We start from the raw sequence: 20,652 nt of genomic DNA, 5'->3' as shown, positions 1-20,652 counted from the left end.
TACACTAGGAACATATCTTTAGTCCTTCTCAAGTACTTAAGAATGTTCTTAACGGCAATCCAATGCTCGTCTCCCGGATTCCCTTGGTAACGACTCGTTACAGATAACGCGAACGCTACGTCAGGTCTAGTGCATAACATAGCATACATAATCGAACCGATCGCGCTGGCGTACGGGACTACAGCCATGCGTCGTTTGTCATCATCAGTTTTAGGACATTGATGATTGTTTAACTTTACTCCATGTAGCATGGGTAAGTTACCTCGTTTCGATTCAAGCATGCTAAACCGATTTAGCACCTTTTCAATGTATGTAGCCTGTGAAAAACCAAGCAGTCTTCTCGATCTATCTCTATAGATCTTTATACCAAGTATATAAGCTGCTTCACCAAGGTCTTTCATTGAGAAGTTACCGGATAACCATACTTTTACCGACTGTAATAGAGCAATGTCATTTCCCATTAACAGTATATCGTCCACATATAGTATGAGAAATGCTATAGAGCTCCCACTTTCTTTCTTATAAATGCAAGCTTCTTCGCAATTTTGTTCGAAACCAAATTGTTTTATGGTTTCGTCAAAACGCTTATTCCAGCTTCTAGATGCTTGCTTGAGTCCATAAATGGATCTCTGAAGTTTGCAAACTTTATTTGCATCCTTTGATATGAAACCTTCAGGCTGCATCATGTATACATCCTCAAGCAGGTTTCCATTTAGGAAAGCTGTTTTCACATCCATCTGCCAAATCTCATAATCGTAGTGAGCGGCAATAGCAAACATGATTCTGATTGATTTGGACATAGCAACAGGAGAGAAGGTTTCGTCATAATCAACACCTTGTTTCTGACGATATCATTTCGCTACCAGCCTAGCCTTGTAGGTGCCAACCTTTCCATCCATGTCAGTCTTCTTTTTGAAGATCCACCTGCACCCAATGGGAATTATCCCTTCGGGTGGATCAAGCAAAGTCCATACTTGGTTAGTATACATGGAATCCATTTCAGAATCCATGGCCTCAAGCCATGCTTTAGAATCTGGACTAGTAAGAGCCTCTTCGTAGTTTTCGGGTTCGTCGTCTAACACGGGAACCTCATTATCATCTCCCACTAGAAAACCATATCTAACTGGGAGTTCACGAACTCTTTGTGATCTACGAATAGGTGGCACTAGAGTCTCATCTAATGGGACTCCTTCGGGTACCTCAACCGCCTCTGTTGTTTCAGTCGGTGTTTCTTCTTCTTGAACTTCGTCAAGTTCAATCATGCTTCCCTTTTGTGTTTTTTCAAGAAACTCTTTCTCTAAGAAGGTTGCGTGCTTGGATACGATTACTTTCTGATCATCTGGATGATAGAAGTAATATCCCATAGTTTCTTTAGGGTATCCAATGAAGAAACATTTATCAGATTTAGAATCCAGTTTGTCGGACGCAATGCATTTGACAAACGCTGAACAACCCCATATTCTCATGAATGAGAACACGGGTTTCCTACCAACGAACAATTCATATGGTGTGGAACTAGCGGATTTAGTTGGTACTCGATTCAGGGTGAAGAGGGCAGTTTCTAAGGCATAGCCCCAGAACGTCTTTAGAAGTAAGGCCATGCTCATCATGGATCGTACCATATCTAGTAGGGTACGGTTTCTCCTCTTGGATACACCATTGTGTTGTGGTGTATAGGGAGGTGTCCATTGTGAGCATATGCCACATTCAGTTAGATAATTCAGAAAATCATCAGAAAGATATTCGCCACCTCAATCGGATCGAAGCGTCTTTATTTTCTTTTCTAATTGATTTTCCACTTCATTCTTGAAGCATTTGAATTTCTCAAAAGCTTCTGATTTGTGCTTCATCAAATAGACGTAACCATATCGGGTATGGTCATCTATGAAGCTTATGAAGTATCTGAATCCTCCTCTTGCTTGGACTGACATAGGACCGCATACATCTGAATGAATAAGTCCTAGAGTGTCTGATACACGCTCTCCTTTATTGCTAAAGGGTGTCTTTGTCATTTTACCTTTTAAACATGATTCGCATGTTTCCAATGATTCAGAATCGATTGGATCTATAAGCCCATCTGAATGTAGCTTTAGCATGCGTCTCTTGTTTATATGGCCTAAACGACAATGCCATAAGTAAGTCGAATTATGTAGCTTATGTCTTTTGGTATCAATTGCAAAAACAGGAGTTTTATCATCTAACACATAAATCCCATTTTGTGATATTCCTGAAAAATAAAAGATCGAATCTTTATAAAAATTGCAACTATTGTTCTTTATTGAAATATGAAAACTGTCGTCAACAAGACGGCTAATAGAAATAATGTTACGAGACATCTCAGGAACGTATAAACAATTCCTTAATTCTATTACAAGCCCAGAGGGCAAAGGTAAAACATAATCTCCAATTGCGAGGGCGGCAACTCTTGCTCCATTTCCAACTCGCAAGTTTATGCTTCCTTTCTTTAGTTCCTTAGTCTGATTTAGCTCCTGCATATTTGTACAAATATGAGATCCACATCCGGTATCAAGTACCCAAGATTCAGACAGCGAAACTGTATTTATTTCAATATAAAACATACCAGATGCTGAAGCACCATTATTTTCCTTCTCGTGGAAGGTTAGGTACTCCATGCAATCCCTCTTCCAATGCCCTAAGTCACCACAGTAGTAGCACTTTCCTTTGGGCTTCTTTGGTTCCTTTCCCTTCGTTTCGGTGAGCACAGCCCCCTTGCATTTATCAAGATGGTTTGGATTGGGAGCGACCCCTTTCCTTTTTCTCGATCCTTCAATAGCAAGGGCCAGTATCTCCTCGTTTTCTTTTATAATGGGCTCGACTGACTCGAGCATATGCACAAGCTCTACAAGAGAGGTTTGCAAGCCACTCATTTGGTAGTTCATTATGAATTGTGAGTAACTCTCGGGGAGGGACTGAAGAAGTAAGTTTTCACTTAGTTCACGGTCCATCGCATCTCCAATACTAGAAAACTTGGTGATAAGGCTGATCATCTTTGCACAATGTGCCATTACAAATGTGCCCACCTGCATCTTACTTTTATATAACTCCTTGGTTATTTCGAAGTGTTCGCACCGAGTTTCATTCACAAATAACTCTTTGAGGTGCTTGACCATGGAATAGGCATCCATATCTGAATGTAGTTACCTTTTGACTTCCGGTGTCAGAGATGCAAGTATGATGTCCCCCGTTTGATCATCATCAGATTTATGCTTCAAGTAAGCATAAAATTCTTGGTAGGGAGAATCATCAGTTGGGTAAGGGGGTATCGGTGTATCAAGTACATACCCTTTCCTTTCGAACTTCAAAACAATTTTGAGGTTATGAAACCAGTCGGTGAAGTTTGAACCATTCAATTTGTTATCGGTAATGATGTAACGCAGATCGGTGTTAGACATGATTTTAAGAGTGTGTGTTTAAACAAAACCTGAGAGTGAGAAAGAGTAAACGTACGTCATTCATTTGCTTTAAAGTATAACAATCTAAAATTATAGGCCTTTTAATTTATTTCAGATTGCTCCCACTATTTTGCCAAATTAATAGCCCTCCATATTAATTCGAAGAATTTCACAAATCCTTTAGTGAGCTAGGATCCTAACTCCTGAGATTTCGCCTTGAGTTTACTCAACAAGCTAGTCTCATTCATTAGGTAGATTCATATGATCAATCACATCTCTAATGTGATTCCTAGGTTATTGGGTTACTAACCACATTAGTAACTAATATGCTATTCATATTAATCCCAACCATCTTGCCCATTAGTTTATGACAACATGAGTTTACTCATCCAATTATCATAATCTAATTTAAGTATTACCCCATATTCATGAAAGAACGATTTTCGATAATTCAGGTGTTACCATAAGACCCCGAGCTTGAGTTTACTCAACAACCCAAAGGCCCCCAGTACTGCCGGCTGAATTATAATATTAGGGAGGGGCAACCGATTTTAATAACTTGCTTATTTACTTAACTTTTTAATGAGGGATTTTATTTTAGGTCTCATAATCTAACTTAGTCTTGATTTGCTTTAGCATACATCAGACACATACATCCACATACATTGGCGTTATGGACATATCATCTAAATTATTCCGTCGAGCCAGAGACGGAATAAAAGGGCAAACCTAAGGAAATACTAACTATTACATATTTCTCTTTAGGTCCTCCGTCTTCTCCATGACGCCTTGAAATTACATATTAATTTCTATACTACTAAAGAAAACTTCAACTGAATTGAAGGGAATTAGATGAGAGGAGAAATTACAATAGATAGTAGATAGGCAGGACTCGCAGGCCCTATTTCAAAAATACCAAAAGACTAAAAGAGGGTCCAAATATGTCCATAACTCCAAACATGCATAAACTCAATTAAATAAATTTAATTGGTTGATTACATAACCGTCTTATGTAATATTTAGGTTAATCACATTAACTCGTCAAATTAACTTTCATCCAATTTTACTTCTAATCGTTTTGTATCTTTATATTAATTCTTAGATTAATATAACCATATAAAACGTCGACTATGCATGTCCCAATTATTTTGATTTCAATTCATTTAACACTTTGATTTACAACTTGGTAAAAACAAACATTAAAACGAATTTTCATTCGATAATCAAAACAGAAAACTATTAATTTCTGAAACATATATATATATATATATATATACAAAATATTTTCAAGCCGATTTTAACAATTAAAATCAAGTGGGATTCGGGCCGGGGGCCCAAAATTGGGCTGCTGCCGTTTGGCAGCAGCCCTGCGGCTGCGCACGCGGCTGCTGCCGCGAGGCAGTAGCCGCGCGACAGCGGCTGGTCGCGCCGTGAGGCGTGACCCGAGCCGTTGTCGTATTTATATTTTTTTTATTAAAACATATATATGTATATATATATATCAGATTTTAAAACGGTTTTAAAAACGATTTTCAGAAATAGGAAAAACTACAATAGATTTCTGTTTTATCTTTTAGAATTAATAAAACTAATTTTATTAACCTAACTATAAAACTAATAGATTTTGTTATAATGATTATCAACCGAAATAATTAGGAACATATGCATAATCTATTTTAATTAACAATTAACTAAAATTTATTTATCTTTAGAATTAATTAATCAAACTATTTGTTAATTAATCCTAACCATAAATATTATTTCAATCCTATTGAAAAACTTCTAAATTTTCATATATGAAATAACGGATTTAACGATGGCTCTGATACCACTGAAGGAAATTAAGACTAAGGTATAGCAGCGGAAATATAAAAATTTTAGCCTACTTCCTTTTAACCATAGGATCCGTTAATCGTTATTTCATATAAAGAGGGATAAGAAGGAATACCTTTTGAAGAACAATCTACCGTTGTTAAAGAAGCGCCCACAATTCTTCTCCGAGTTCCCAAGCACGAAGTATAACACGGTGAGGTTAAGTTAGAATCAACCCTTATGAGATGCAACCAAAATAGATTGCCTCTAATCAACCAACACAAGATCAAAGAGAAAAGGAGATGAATGAAATTAATCAATCGACGGAAGCCGTATGAATTCTTGTCCATGAACTAGGGGATGCAAATTCACTTTCTCTCTCTAGATGTAGGTTTCGAAAATCACATAGAGGGGAGGGTTAAGCCTTAGTCGAAATTCATGTAGTAGGAGGGTATATATAATAACTTGTATCTAAACCCTAGTTAGATAGGAATAGGTTACTTAATAGGAATTCAATTCGGAATAGGATTCCTAATTATTATCTTATAATATATCTAATATATTTAGGATAATAATAAATAACCTAATTGGATAATAATAGGAGTATATTAATCTAATTAAAACTCCTAACTTAATTATCTCTTAATTAATTTAATTCACAAACCTAATCAAATTAGGATTAATGGAATTAAAATAATTCCCTAATTTATTATATATAAATTTCGGCCCCCCTTAATTAAATGGGCCTTACTGGGCTCATTTGGGCTTCCATCTATTAATGACATTCATCTCTCTTTTGGTTCCAAGTCTTATGTGTGATCCATTAGGTTCTTACTACTTCTGGCCGTATGCAACTATTAAATTAATTTCTTCAAGAATTATATTTAATCCTTGCATAACGGAATGATGTACTGAGTATGTTATTGGCAAGTCTGTAATCATTCCCCCAGAGTCCGTTAAGAAGACAGGTTGATTCTGTCGTTAACCCTTCCGTATTAGTTACAGTATAATTCGATCCTTTATCAACTACATCCTTGAACTGAATCTTATGACTATGGGTGATGTCAAGTCACATATAGCGAGACGTTCGTTTTACTTGTATAGGTCGAGTCAACTCAAATAGATAGGTTAAGTGAAATCTGTATTTCTTACTCTTAAGCTATCACCTTGCAAGGATTTAGAGTCGAGTCTTCCACAAGCGATCCTTGGATGTATCTCCCATTAATCGGGAGTGATAAATGCTCAATCCAATGTATAACTACCCTGACATTACCTCCTGTGACACCCAACCTTTGCAGTTCACACCCCAGAGTCATCTCTGTTAAGGATCGTGGGACCGCAGGATCAAAGTCTCACATTCAGTAATTCAGGATGACCAATTAATATTCCTTTGAGTCTGAGGATTAGTTATACATATTAATACCAATGATATGAACAGGTGACAAGGATGAATCTACCCATCCTGTTATCTCAAATCGGATCCCCAATCCTAATGAACGACGTTTCATCGGATCTATGTAACTGTCCAGATATCTATATATATGAAGCTTGTGAGATCAGCTTTCTGTCGGACAGAAGACATTGTTACATACAAGTCTCAACAGTGATATATCAATCCTAAACATATCACTTGACTTGGGGTGGTTTTAAGTTTATTAGTTTATTATAAAGTTTTGTCTCACTTCATGCTTGTATGAACACTTTATAATCACTTTAAACAAACTTACGGATTTCCTTTTATTAGACTTTATTTAGTGCTTAAAAGGGATTGCCTTTATATATAGTTATAAACATATATCTCATTAAAACAAATGATATAAAGAACAATTCATTCACATTAAGTTTGTATCCTGCAACAATTGTCTATAGGACACTAAACCCCAACACAGGGGTTATTGGTAACTCTGGTTTTACTCAATTAGTGAATTTATCTCATTCTCTTTCTGTCAAACTCACCTCAACTAATTTTCTTCTCTGGAAAAGTCAGATATCAAATATCTTGAAAGGAGGGTGCCTATTTTCACACATTAGTTTCCCCTCCCCTTAAATATGAATGTTGAAATTCATTCGAATGAAGGAAAAAACTTGGAATTGCAGTATTTTCCAGGATTACTTATTTTTTTCCTTCGGTCAAACTTCCATTTAAAAAACGGAAATAGATAATTCAACCCTCATATGAACCTAATTTCCCGGACTAATTGGTTTCTTGCAATGAATATGTATTACTTTTCTTGGCTTTACAAAACCAAATAGTGACTTTTAACTTTCGATGTCCAACACTAATAACACATATGTTGTGTAATTCTATTGAACCAGGGAGTTCAAACCAGTACTATAATGTTGTCTAGAATTTTCCCATTGAAAATATGGACGCGAAAGCCTGAATCCTGCCCACAAATGCATATGTCATAGTCTAGTTGTTTCTAATTCCTTATCATTGCTAGAAATTGTTGTCGTTGCCCTAATAATTATACTACCTCAGTAGCAATACAAGTTGTTGCTACTTTAAACTCATTTCATTACTATAAGTGCATCAAAGGTAACCTTCATATATACCAAAGCCAAAGGTGATCTTCATATAATCTTCTTTGAGAACAATAATGAAGCTCTAAAAATGAATTTTGAACCATTATGAAAACAAATAGTCTCAAAATGGTTGTTCGACGACCTTAAAATGGAAAAATCCAAGAATTAAATTTCTTTAGAATGACATTTACCTTAGTACCATGTTTGCGATTTTCCAAATCATAATGTTCGAAACTTTCTTTCTAAACAATTAATTTCTCTCTTGAGACAACATATAAATGACCTCAAAACTAAAAAGTTCAAGTATTAAAGTTTTTTAGAATGTCGGGTAAATTAAACTCATGGGCACTGAACTTTACCTATAGTAACATTATGATTGCTAAACTTCAAAATATAATATAAAAATCATTCAATTTTATACTTTCTAATATTGTGCCAATAAATTTCAATTAATGTCTCAAATTGACTGTTGATGACCTCAAATGGAAATATTATAAGAATTAAAATTGTTTAGAACCAAATTTAGAATAGATTCACATTTTTTATTTTTTGAAAATTGCCACTTTTGGAGATTTCTCTATCTCAACATTCACTTTCCTCACCTAATCAAACAATGCCTAGGTATCCTCAAAAGAAAAAAAAGTTGAGGAATTAAAGTTTTTTAGAATATCATTAATTCTTGGAATTTTTTATTTTCAAATTGTAAACGATCATTTTGAGACAGTAATCGAAGTTCAGTAGCTATTACATCAAAAATTATAAGTTGAATACCTTATATTTTATATTTTGAAATTTAGGGTACATAATATTACTTGGAATAAAGTTTCATAAGCAATGAATGTAATTTACCCTTAGAATATCATTTCTAACATATTCAATAATATTAAAAAGTTGAGTGAATTTTGTATTAGTAAAACCCAAATTTCAATAATTTTCATGTCACATTTTGAAGTTGAGTAAAGTTGAGTGACTATAATAATAATAATAATAATAATAATAATTTCTTAATATTTTTTTTGAAGAAAATAATTTCCTAAAATAAAATAATAATAATAATAATATGAGTTAAGATGCAAAAATACCTTTAATGTATTGGGTCATGAGCAATTTTACCCCTAACGTTTAAAATGGTGCAATTTTACTTCTAATGTTGGAAGCCAAAAACAATTTTACCCCTAACATTGATAATTTGGGTCAATTTCGGACACTAATAACACATATTTTTTTTTCTTATTTTGCACCAATTGCATATCAATTCATTCCAAAAAAAAGGATTTCGTGTTTTTTGTAATTTAATAATAGAATTGTAGATTTTTTTTTTTTTTTAACTGAAGGTTGGGACACGAAGGCTGGTCGGACATCCCAGCTAGGCTGGCACCCCCAGCACGGCCAAACACCCAAATATTATTAATAAAAAGAAAAAAAGAATACAGAGGGAGAGGAAAACAAAGAAAAAAAAAAGAGAAAAAAAAAGAGAGTAATGCTAAACGAACAAAGAGTGCTCACCTAATGCGAACATGAGCTACATTACAAATGTCATCAAAAATGAAGCTCTGGCAAACGGGTGGAGCAGATGACCACCACATTTTTGAGGAAGCAGACATCCCGTATCCTGCGAGCCAGTCAGCAGCTCGGTTGCCTTCTCTGAAGATGTGAGTTGCTTTCCAAGACATGGTTGAGAGCTTTTGCAGGCATGAATTCCACTCTCTTCGGATGCGCCAAGGAACCTTATCAGAGAGATTGTTGATGAGATTGACTGCATAACTGGAGTCCGATTCAATCCATATCAAGCCCCAGCTTCTGATCGAAGCTTCTTGAACCGCCATAATAATGGCCTGTAATTCTGCTATATGAGCCGACGATTCCACCAGCGGAGCCGCAAAGCAGCCAACAACAAAGCCTCGATTGTTTCTAAAGATTCCACCTGCACCCGCGCGACCATCGGGACTCGAGGCACCATCCGTGTTAACTTTTATCCAATTTCTCAGAGGAGGGATCCAGCGGACGATTGTGATATTAGGCGCATGTAGGGGGCGTGCAGAGGCAATAACGGACACATCAGATTCACGTGACAGATTCAGCAACCTGTAGCAGATGATTTGGATTGAAGGGAGGTCTTGCTCAAAGATAGCTTTATTTCTGATAAACCAAATATACCATATGCAGGTGATCGCCGAAAAAAACCAGCGCTTTCTGCAGGTTTTGCTTAATCGGACATTCATGATCTGATTGCAGAAGTCTGCCAAGGAGAAGACAGGGCACCTTATTGAGTTATCGCAGCATATCAACCTCCAAAGCATTGCAGAAATTTTGCATTTGAAGAACAGGTGTTCCAGCGTTTCCTCCTCTTCCTTACATAGCTCGCAGCGTTGCGCTAAACAGATACCCCGGGTTTGCAATTTGCTTTGAACCGCCAGACCACCGTTGATTAGCAACCAACAGGTAAGAGCCTTCCCCAATCCACCAAACCGTGTCTCTCGATATGATGCCATACATATCTCTTACTGAGCACCAGACAGTTGAATTGCTGATAAAGCGTCTCGCTAAGCCAGAGACTTCCATGAACCTGCCTTTTAGCAAGTTAATGACGAAACCATGCCCCTGTGCTAGCTCCCAGCAGAGTTTAGCAATCAGAGCCGAGTTAAACAATTTCAAGTTCTTAATGCCAAGTCCACCATGACCAGTATTCATGCAGCAACTGCCCCACGAGACCGTAATATACTTCCGCTTATCCCTGTCTCCAGTCCATAAAAAACTCCGGATGGCCTTGTTGAGTCTCCTTATCAGGTCATTAGGCCATTTGTATATCAAAAAGGAGTGCACCAGGGCACCAGTTAGGGAGGACTTGATTAGAGTAAGCCTTCCGGCTGTTGAGAGAGACTGACACCTCTAGAGACAGAACCGATTAAGAAATTTATCAGAAAGCTGTTGTAAATATCGGGCTCGGGGAGCCCCTTGAAACAAAGGCACTCCGAGGTAATTGAAAGGAAGGGATACCACCTTGATGCCTAATGTGTCAGCCATACGAGTCTTCCTCGACAAGGGGATATGATTACCGAAGATAGCTTGGGATTTATCCCAGTTAACCTCCTGGCCAGACGTTGCTCCGTAAAAATCAAAGATCTCTTTAATGCATTTCATATTTCTCAGGGAGGCCGAGCAAAATAGCAACATGTCGTCAGCATAGAGAAGGTGCGAGGGGAAGAATGAGTTTTTGGTGTACCTCATAGAATTGTAAATTAACAATAGAATTGTAGATTAATATTTATAAATTCGGTGAATTTTTTGATTTTTTTTGTCTAATTCGTACAAAAGACATTATATTTTTTTTTATTATTTTGTTACATCACAACATATGTTTGTTATTTGTTTCTGATAAAATGACGTAGTGTGAAGTGTAGATGACAATATTAATGACCGATAAGACAGTTTGATAAATTATTTTTTAAATTGACCTAATTTATCAACATTAGAAGTAAAATTACATCATTTACGACGTTATAGGTAAAATTGCTCATGACCCAAAATGTTAGATGTATTTTTGCACCTTAACCCTAATAATAAGGGCAAGGTTGAGTGACCATTGATGTAATTTACCACTTATTTAAGAGTCCACAGTTTGGAATTTGGAACTGGTTAAAACGACTGCGTTGTATATGTGATTGAAGTTGGTTTGGGCTTCTAATTCACACTCCCCACCACACTTCATCCATAGGGAGATTCCCGAGGAAAATGTAAGCTTTTTAATTTACAAAATCCGCCAAAAGCAAGCCTTGATTAAATTATACACAGCTACAATTCTTGCTTCTCGTTCTGATTACTGCAAAGTGAGTTTCCTCTTCTTCCTCTCTGGAATTTGTACTTGTATCATTGGATTTTGATATTCCTCGGCTGATCGTAACTTAGGAGTTTGCCTTCTCAATTATTTGTGCTGTTTTAAATTTCTGGGTTGGATTGATTTTTGATGAATTTGTATGTTCTGATTTTTCTAAATTTGTATCTGTATACATAGCCCTATTCTCTTACCAGATGAATAATGAATTTTATACTTCTTGCTTCTTCATTCCTTTTCAACACAGCTACTAATTGCACAACTTAATGATTTTTCTATATGAATTATTTAAACCTCTGCTTGTGATTGTATGCCTAACGCCACTTGATATGTAAACGCTGAGAACCTCAATTTAAAGCTGTACTATTTTGAAATTGGGGTTTTTTTAGTTTGCTTCTGATTTATGTATTTGTTGTTTTATATGGCCTAGTGCAGGGTCATCCATTTGCAGGTTGTATTGGAAGCTCTTCACCATATTACGATAGAACTTCAACACATTGCCGTTAATGTCTGCTACCATTTTTAATTCTTTGTTATCTTTACCTAACTTATATACAACTTCAAGGTACACTGTTCTTCAAATGAAAATTCAGAATATTTGTGTTATATATATGTAGTAGCTACGTGTTGTTTAAAAGTTAAGCTCACTGCAGGAGGAGTGTTAAAATGTCTGCAATTGAGACCAGAAATCCTAGTGTATTGTCCCAATCTATGACCATAAAGCCCCCTTCACATCCTACTTATGATTTGAAGGGCGTCATTAAGCTAGCTCTTGATGAAGATGCTGGGGATCGAGGTTTGTTCCATATCTTATCTTCATTTAGTGCTTTATAGCCTATTCCATTCCTTCAGTGTCAACAAGTTAGATTTGTAGGTTTCTTCTAGAATATACATATTGATAAGGAACTCAATTTGTTTTCTATTATCTTTATCTTTTTGACTCATATAAAATTGGAAGCCCCTATATTAGAAACTGATATTTCCACGTCATTCTTTTTCCATCCTACCCTTTCTTTACAATATGTATGTACTATCAACATTCGTGGTTCAATTGCAGGAGATGTGACTTGTATAGCAACTATTCCATTTGACATGGAAGTGGAAGCCCATTTCTTGGCAAAAGAGGATGGTATCATTGCAGGAATTGCATTGGCGGAGATGATATTTCATGAGGTTGATCCATCCCTAAAGGTATCAACTCATTATAGTTTTATTTGTTGGTATTATCTGTTTGGTTTGCATTTCTTGATATAAAATTATTCAATAGGTGGAATGGTCTCGGAAGGATGGAGATTATATTCATAAAGGACTGCAGTTTGGAAAAGTGTCTGGTAAAGCAAAGGGGACAGAAAACAACAAAAATCTCTTTCATTGTATTTGACAGATTTGTTCAAAGTTATCTCTAATTCTTCTCATTTTATTGTGTATAGGAAGAGCGCACAATATTGTTGTAGCGGAAAGGGTAGCACTAAATTTTATGCAGAGGATGAGCGGAATAGCAACTCTAACTAAGGTTTTCCACTTTTATATTCTTGAATTTTGAAAAGTTGAGTAATATGTTGCTGTAGAACTGAAGCATAATCCGATAGCATATTAAATCACATAATAAAGATTGCAAATCAATAAGACTATTTGTTTATTGTGTATGACTATGGCTTGGAAATATGAAAGGATGAGGCAATTAGTATAGCTTTTGAAAGGAAGCTAATGCATGAAGTCCATATACCACTGAACAAGATGAACCAATGAATTTTTTTTGAAATCTTATGTACTTCTAAGTTCCATAAATGAATCACGGCATTCCTGGAAAATTTATTGGAAAATTAGAGAAGTTCTAACTAAATGAATCACGGCATTCCTGGAAAATTGAAATTCTCTTAATTTGCTAGTGAGAATTGTTTATTCTTCTTGCTTCCTACAGGCAATGGCAGATGCTGCATGCCCCGCCTGCATCCTAGAGACTCGGAAAACAGCTCCTGGTCTACGTTTGGTTGATAAGTGGGCTGTGAGTATCTCTTCCTTGCACATTCCGCAGCAATACATACTTGCTATCGTATATAGTTTCTGTTTGACTCGTAACAATTAATCTTATTTTACAGGTCCTAATTGGTGGCGGGAGGAATCACAGAATGGGTTTGTTTGATATGGTTATGATTAAAGACAATCACATATCAATAGCAGGAGGTATCATAAATGCCATAAGATCTGTTGATCTGTATTTAGAGCAAAAAAACCTTCAAATGGAGGTTGAGGTACTCTCTCAAAATTCAAAAAGTCTTCTTATAGATTGTCGTTGAGCAGAGTAGATTGACTTACTGAGTAGAAGTAAAAAAATCAATTAACACAAAAGCTTAAGCTAGTAGGTAAGGTTCTATGAAGCACTGACACGGGTGCGGCATACAGCATTTTTAAAAAATGCCGTATGCCGCACCCGTGTCAGTGGGTGCGGCGGGACACGGCAATTATATATATATAAATATATAAAACTCATAAATAACATTCATAAGTCATTACAAACCATAAAAAAACATCCATAATAACAACTCAGAAACCCACTGAGCCACGCTAACTGAAATTAAAACAAAAACAACTCAGAAAAGAGAGAAAAACCCACTGGAATTGAAAGAGAAAATAACTCTGGAACTGAAAAAGAAAAGAAGAGAGCAACAAACTGATTACAGAAAAGAGAAAACAACGAAGGATAGAACCTACCGTTCTCAGAAGAAGATAGACTTGGGTGCGATTTAGTGCAATCACAGAAGGAAGTTAGGTTAAGTTTCTGTTTCTAATTTGTAATTTTATGTCTTTTAACTTTTATTTTGTTTTATTTGGGGTTGGTTGGGTTATCGCAAAACTGATAGTCATAGGTTTAGATTTATTTTCTTTTTGTAAAAAGTGCCCCCGAAGTGTCCGGAGTGTCCCCGCCGATGCCGTGTCCCCATTTAAAAAAGAAAGAAATTAACAGGGGACACTTTTTTTCCATGTCCGGTGCATGTCCCGCTGTGTCCGGTATGTGTCCCCGTGTCCGAAACGGACACTCCGAAGTGTCAGTGCTTAATAGGCAAGGTTTCATTCAAGAAGAGTGTGTATCATTTCTAACACAGCCCATTTACAAATGCTCTTTTGGGCTTGAAGCATATACAAGCCCAGACTAACTCTACCTTTTGCTGAAATTTAATTAATAAATATTATTTCTAGGATTCAAATTTAGATCTCTTTGTCTACTATCCCAAAATGTTTCTTAAAAAGGCAACATCAACTAGGTGGGTAAAAGAACTACTTAGCCGAAAAAATTAACTGAGAGGTATGGGATGTCTAACAGAAGTTATAAACCTGTTAGATTATTATTATTACTATTGTTATTTTTAAAAGAGGTATGTCGAAACCTATTATGATCGACTTATCTCATAATTTAACTATTGCAATGTCTTGTAAAAATCTTATTTTCATGCATGGTTGTGTTTTTGTATTTCATATGCTTTTACTAGATATGTCTGATACAATGTACACTTATTATGATCTTATTTTGCAAAGGTTGAGACCAGGACACTTGAGGAAGTAAATGAAGTGCTAAATTATACATCCCAAACAAAGACATCCTTGACTCGAATAATGTTGGATAATATGGTTATACCTCTACCAAATGGGGACATTGATGTATCTATGCTTAAAAGTGTCGTTGAATCCATTAATGGGAGATTCGAAACCGAGGTAACTCCTATCGTCTGTTGTATTGTACAATAACTAATAGTGTCTAGAACATAAATCAAATACGAACCATCGATAGTACCTACTATTTGGGGATTAGTATTTGTACGTCACGCCATAATAATGTCAATATTGTTTGAAGGACGCTTTTGAAACTTTGATGTGTTTGGCACTCACATCCAACACGTGCTGCTGATATTTTGGAGGAACTCACCTTTGTTATTAAAACCTTATATTTCATTGTGATGTTCATATTGCTCTACTTTCTGAGACTAAGTCTTGATATATATATCTATTGTGATGTTCATATTGCTCTACTTTCTGAGACTAAATGTTGATATATATATCTATTGAGGTACTAGGCATCAGGCAATGTTACTCTTGAGACAGTGCACAAAATTGGACAGACTGGAGTAACCTACATTTCTAGGTAATTTACAATATTAGAATAGATCAAATTGGGATCAGTATATTACCTACGTTTTTTTTTTCAGAATAATAATATTTTGTATTGAGATGCTGAATATGCTATACTGGTTTGGGAATGTAGAATTTGTACATTTGGAATTTGTTGAATTATCTGGAGCTTAAGTACTAAAAACTTTTATTCGGATTTGCAGTGGTGCACTGACACATTCAGTAAAAGCACTTGATATTTCTCTCAAGATTGACACAGAATTGGCTCTTCAAGTAGGAAGACGCACAAAACGAGCATAATTGTCTTCCCACCTTGCTTTGAATCTCACAGCAACTCAACACTGGTAATCTATCAGTTCAAACAAATTTCGTTAATTAATATAGGTCAGAAAAATGATACTCTTGGCCCTGAAGTTGCCAAAATTTTGAGTTTTGATTTTTACCCTTGACCTTTTATTTGGTTAGATTTAGCCCTTCAACTTTCAATTTTATTAGAATGTACGCATTGACAAACTGAACTGTCACGCATGGGGTCCACACGCTGTTAATTGACGGATGTCATCCTACTTTTTTTTCCAGAATTTGACACGTAGGATCCTGAATAACATGACATTTTGGATCCTACGTGTCAAAATTTGGCATGAGAAGTTGGATGATGCGGCAGTTATTTCCGATACATTGGTCTGTTAATAAACCTGTGAATCTCACGCATGATAGTTCTGCCTGTCACTATATACGTTTTAAGAAAATTGAAAGGTGAAAGGCTAAATATTACCAAATAAAAGGTGAGGGGCCAAAAGTATGGTTTTGCCAATATAGGTCCTTGTGCAGTAGGTATCAATAAAGATAATGACAGTTTGTATCAGTCTGGTGATAATTTTTGGTTTCTACTTCCTTTAGTCCATGTAGACATCAGAGAGACTCATAGTTTACATTACATGGGTATTATATATTCATACTTTCAGTTGCATAATATTATAAGATGCGTTTGGCTGCCTTTTTATGATCTTAAAGATCATTGGCTTTTCATCATCTTGAATGGTGCAGATATCAGATTTCTTTCTTTCTTTTCTTTTTCTTTGAAAGTCAACTATCTACAGTTTCCAGTCATTCACTAAAAAAAAAAGGGCGGCCCGGTCGCATTATGCGTCCCCGCTGAGCGAGGGTCCGGGGAGGGGTCCCACCACAAGGGTGTATTGGGGGCAAGCCTTCCCTTGCCAATTTAATTGGCAAGAGGCCGCTCCTAAGACTCGAACCCGTGACCTCTGGTCACACGACAACAACGTTTTACCGTTGCGCCAAGGCTCGCCCTCTTTTCCAGTCATTCACTAAATGGGAAAATTTCTTTTATGTGATACAATGGTGCAGAATTACTTGTGTTTGTGGTGAACTCAAGCCTCCTTTCTTTACTGATTACAAGTCATAAATTTTGAATATTTTCCTTTTTTCTTTTTCTTCTATGACAAAGAAATTGACTGAATTTTATTAACTCAGAAACATTAATCCAATTATATTTCCATAATTGGGAATTTGGTGTAGGTAGATAATATATATTTTAGTTTATCTGTCCAAGATGTTTAGGCACATATTATTTAGTTATTAGTTAGTACTGTAGCTGATTATGTATCTGTTAGCTTGACATTTAAAAAGATTTATTCATATGTCACATAATGAGATCAATATATGTTGGCTATGTATAATCCGAGTAGATAAGTTCGATAAATTCGTGGAAAAGGAATATAGTTAGGCAGGGTACGACAAATTGTTTATTATTTTAGCTCCATGAGCATAAGATTTTGTGATTTATTATTATTACTTTGTTAGTAATTGGATAAAAATATGAATTTAATATATATGCATTGGTTTACAGTGCTTCTATATAATCATAAATTAAGGTTTTAATACATCAGGGCACTTGTATTTGTTTAGATTATCTGATTAGTCTCCTGAAATTTGGTTGCTTCAAATGTTCACATGGTAGAACAATAAGATATTTGAACAAGTTAAAATGTGTATCACTTCAAGGAAATTTAGGGGGTTAAATAGATCATTGTAACCACTTTAGAGTGCTAATAGATCACTTTAAGCGAGTTTAGAAGGTTAATAGGTCATTGTAAACCAGTTTAGAGAGTTGATAAGATATCCAGCATTGCAATTACAAAACCGCACATGAGATTCTTACCTCATACTGTTCTAAAGTTTGGGGGCCAATCGGGTAATTTGAATAAGTACGGGCCTTGATGTATTAAGTCTGAATTAAATTTGGAAACAAAGTTGGGCATCAGAAAAGACGAAATGGTTATGTAACAGTTTGGTCCATGTCTTGTTTGAGTCTATTGAATGTGTCGCCATTGTCTCGTCGTTGGCTGGTGAAAAGAGAATGCACAGCAGAGATTCTCTGGGCAGACAGTATTATGGGCATGTGCATGGGAAAGTTGAAGGGAAGGCATGCCTTTACTGTAAGGGATGAATAGTTAAATATTAATTTAACTTTACTGGATCAATTGAAGGTTCACTTGATATAATATATTAAGGGGGTGTTTGGTTGCTCATTTTAATGCTTATGTTTGCTTTTTCACTTCAAAAGAGAGAGTTTTGGGTGTTCGGTTAGTGACATTCTATTTGCTTTTTACACCTGAGAACTTTTACACCAGGAGAAATAGCCTTTTACAAAACCAGGAATTTCTGCTTTTTGAAAAACAGTTTTGTCCAATAGCAAATAATAAATAAAACAAATGGAACATGTGCTTTGAGATATGTGTGGCCTTAAAATATAAAATGGACGTTATTTTAATAGTATTGTGCTTGGAGATATGTGTGAGGTTATTTATAATTAACATTTAATGTGCATGCATGAATCAATTAATGAATACTATTAAAATTCCCTGCTTCTACCTTCTTCTTTTCATTTATAAGGTGACAGACATGGAAAATGTCAACATCTGAAACAAGACTGGATCAGATGGCTATTCCTATTAGTATTAAATCAAGGATGCTCCTGGTAGATGCATGATTTATTGAATTTCCCTAATAATAAATCATAATGGAGATCTTGCAATATTTTTTAGGACAGAATAATCGAAATTTTAACTTGTAAATCTAATCTTGTACGGAATAAATGAATGCCTTTTAAAACTGGAATTCATACCATATTTATGTATCAAACCAACTCTCACCTACTATATCTGCTGCTGGTAATTATTGAATTCAATACAAACTTAAAATTACTATAATATATATGTAAATTGCAGTAACATGTACTGTGGCTTTGTGCTTTCATGCTTTAAGGGACAGGTTTGAGGATTAAATACTAAAAACATTTATATCCTTTTCATGTTATATTCCATTCTAATACATTTTTCATAGTGTATACTGAGTGAATTTTATATTACAAAACTTTGTCAAGTCTGTTCGTTCTAAATACATCGGTTCCATTAGAGCATTTGTCGTTAACAAACTTTTAGTGCCACTTAGGCACAAATGATAATAAAAGATAACACCCCATTAGAGTTGATTGTTACCTTAAATGGTAAAAATAAAATATTAATTAAAAGGCAAGGACTAAATGTGTAATTTTACAAGTAAAGAAGCAATTTCCTTAGTAACAAAAAAAGAGTAAAAAGTAGAGATTTAAGTGTAGAAATGAAAGGACTTAAGTATAGAAATGAAGAGAGAAATGGTTGTTACGCAACAAATCAAATTTGGTAACAACCACTTTAATGGTTCGTTGTTTCTAAATCTCTCAAAATAACAAGTCACAAGCACTGGATGTGCTCTTGGATGATTTTGTCAAATTGATACAAATACTCTGAACGCACTGATTTATTCTCAGTTTCATATTCACTGGTGTAAAAAAATGTAAGGTTTAGTTATTTTATGTTATATTTTGAAATTCACTAAACATACTGCGAAAATTAATAAATTTCAGTGGCCATAGATGTAATTTACATGTTGTTAATAGTCTTTCACGAAAAGGTTTTGGTAACAAAAGATTAAACACATTGATATTGATTGTCATGATTCGAAAACATGTTGTTAAGATATTCATAATTGCTCCCTCTATAACTACACAACATCAACTAGCAGATTTCTTACTAAGAATTTATCAAATTCTCCTATGCAATCTGCATTGTTCAAGTTAGGGGTTATTCATGTGGTTCCATCCTCAACTTGAAAAAGAAATATTAGAAATATATTTTACATTTCATATTTTGTAATCACGGACATGTCAGTAATCCTTGCCGTTATATTCTTTGATTTTACCTGTGTTTTATTTGTTTAATGTGCAAGCTATATTATAAAGGCTTAAAGTACTATTTGGTCCAGACCTATCCAAAATTTTATCATTTGGTCCTTAACCTATTATTTGGTCACATTAGGTCATTGATGATGCGGACATCCTAACCGGGATCACTAATCACACGCGCCCTGGCGGATCCTCAAACATCAGGCCCACGGAGGTCGTACCTGGGGGGGCGGATCCCCAGGACATACAAGCGGGGCGGATCTAGGAGTACGCCAGGAGGCGTATCAACATCTACCCTGGGCGGATCTCTAGGTTTACTTCCTCCCGAAGTAATTCACCAACAACCCTGACAATCCGTACATCTACCGTTGTACTGATTGTCGGAGCGTATCACCCATTTTACCCTTTTATGGATAGCCTTATCGGAACCCTAGTAGGGGTAGTCATTGTCTTTTATTATCATTAGTAGGAGGTATTTAAACCCTCATTTTGTAAGGATGTAACAACTTTTAATCAATCAAATTCATTCTCTTTGAGAAACTAAGGTTTATACCTTGTTATTGGGATTCACTCCTAGTTCAGCTAGAGAAGAACCTCTTTGTTGGTTTACGATTAAAACCTTCATTTATCGCTTTCAATCTGTATCAGTTGGTACCAGAGCCGATCGTTTCCTGACCCGAAACTTCTTTTGGCAATGG

At 35.6% G+C, this 20,652-nt stretch overlaps 1 protein-coding gene across 4 annotated transcripts; it reads left to right on the top strand.

The window, feature by feature from the left end:
• The first annotated feature begins 11,432 nt into the window (after window positions 1-11,432).
• On the top strand, window positions 11,433-20,415 carry LOC136209632 (nicotinate-nucleotide pyrophosphorylase [carboxylating], chloroplastic). 4 transcript variants are annotated; one of them, XM_066001163.1, is made up of 12 exons: window positions 11,433-11,578; window positions 12,019-12,148; window positions 12,237-12,379; window positions 12,641-12,774; window positions 12,851-12,914; window positions 13,014-13,096; window positions 13,505-13,588; window positions 13,683-13,835; window positions 15,118-15,294; window positions 15,654-15,721; window positions 15,912-16,052; window positions 20,088-20,415. In XM_066001163.1, exons 2-11 carry the CDS (start codon window positions 12,090-12,092, stop codon window positions 16,006-16,008), a joined length of 1,062 nt encoding a protein of 353 aa, XP_065857235.1. In that variant the 5' UTR covers window positions 11,433-11,578; window positions 12,019-12,089; the 3' UTR covers window positions 16,009-16,052; window positions 20,088-20,415. The 4 variants fall into 4 exon arrangements, with proteins under 4 accessions (XP_065857235.1, XP_065857237.1, XP_065857233.1 ...); XM_066001165.1 differs by lacking the exon at window positions 20,088-20,415 and adding an exon at window positions 18,625-18,941; XM_066001161.1 differs by lacking the exon at window positions 20,088-20,415 and having other exon boundaries at window positions 15,912-16,620.
• The last annotated feature ends 237 nt before the right edge of the window (window positions 20,416-20,652 follow it).

This window comes from Euphorbia lathyris, chromosome 10 (assembly GCF_963576675.1).
Source record: "Euphorbia lathyris chromosome 10, ddEupLath1.1, whole genome shotgun sequence".
NCBI classification, from domain to species: domain Eukaryota; kingdom Viridiplantae; phylum Streptophyta; class Magnoliopsida; order Malpighiales; family Euphorbiaceae; genus Euphorbia; species Euphorbia lathyris.
Note: the sequence above shows the minus strand (reverse complement) of the source record. Positions and strands in the feature narration are given on the sequence as shown.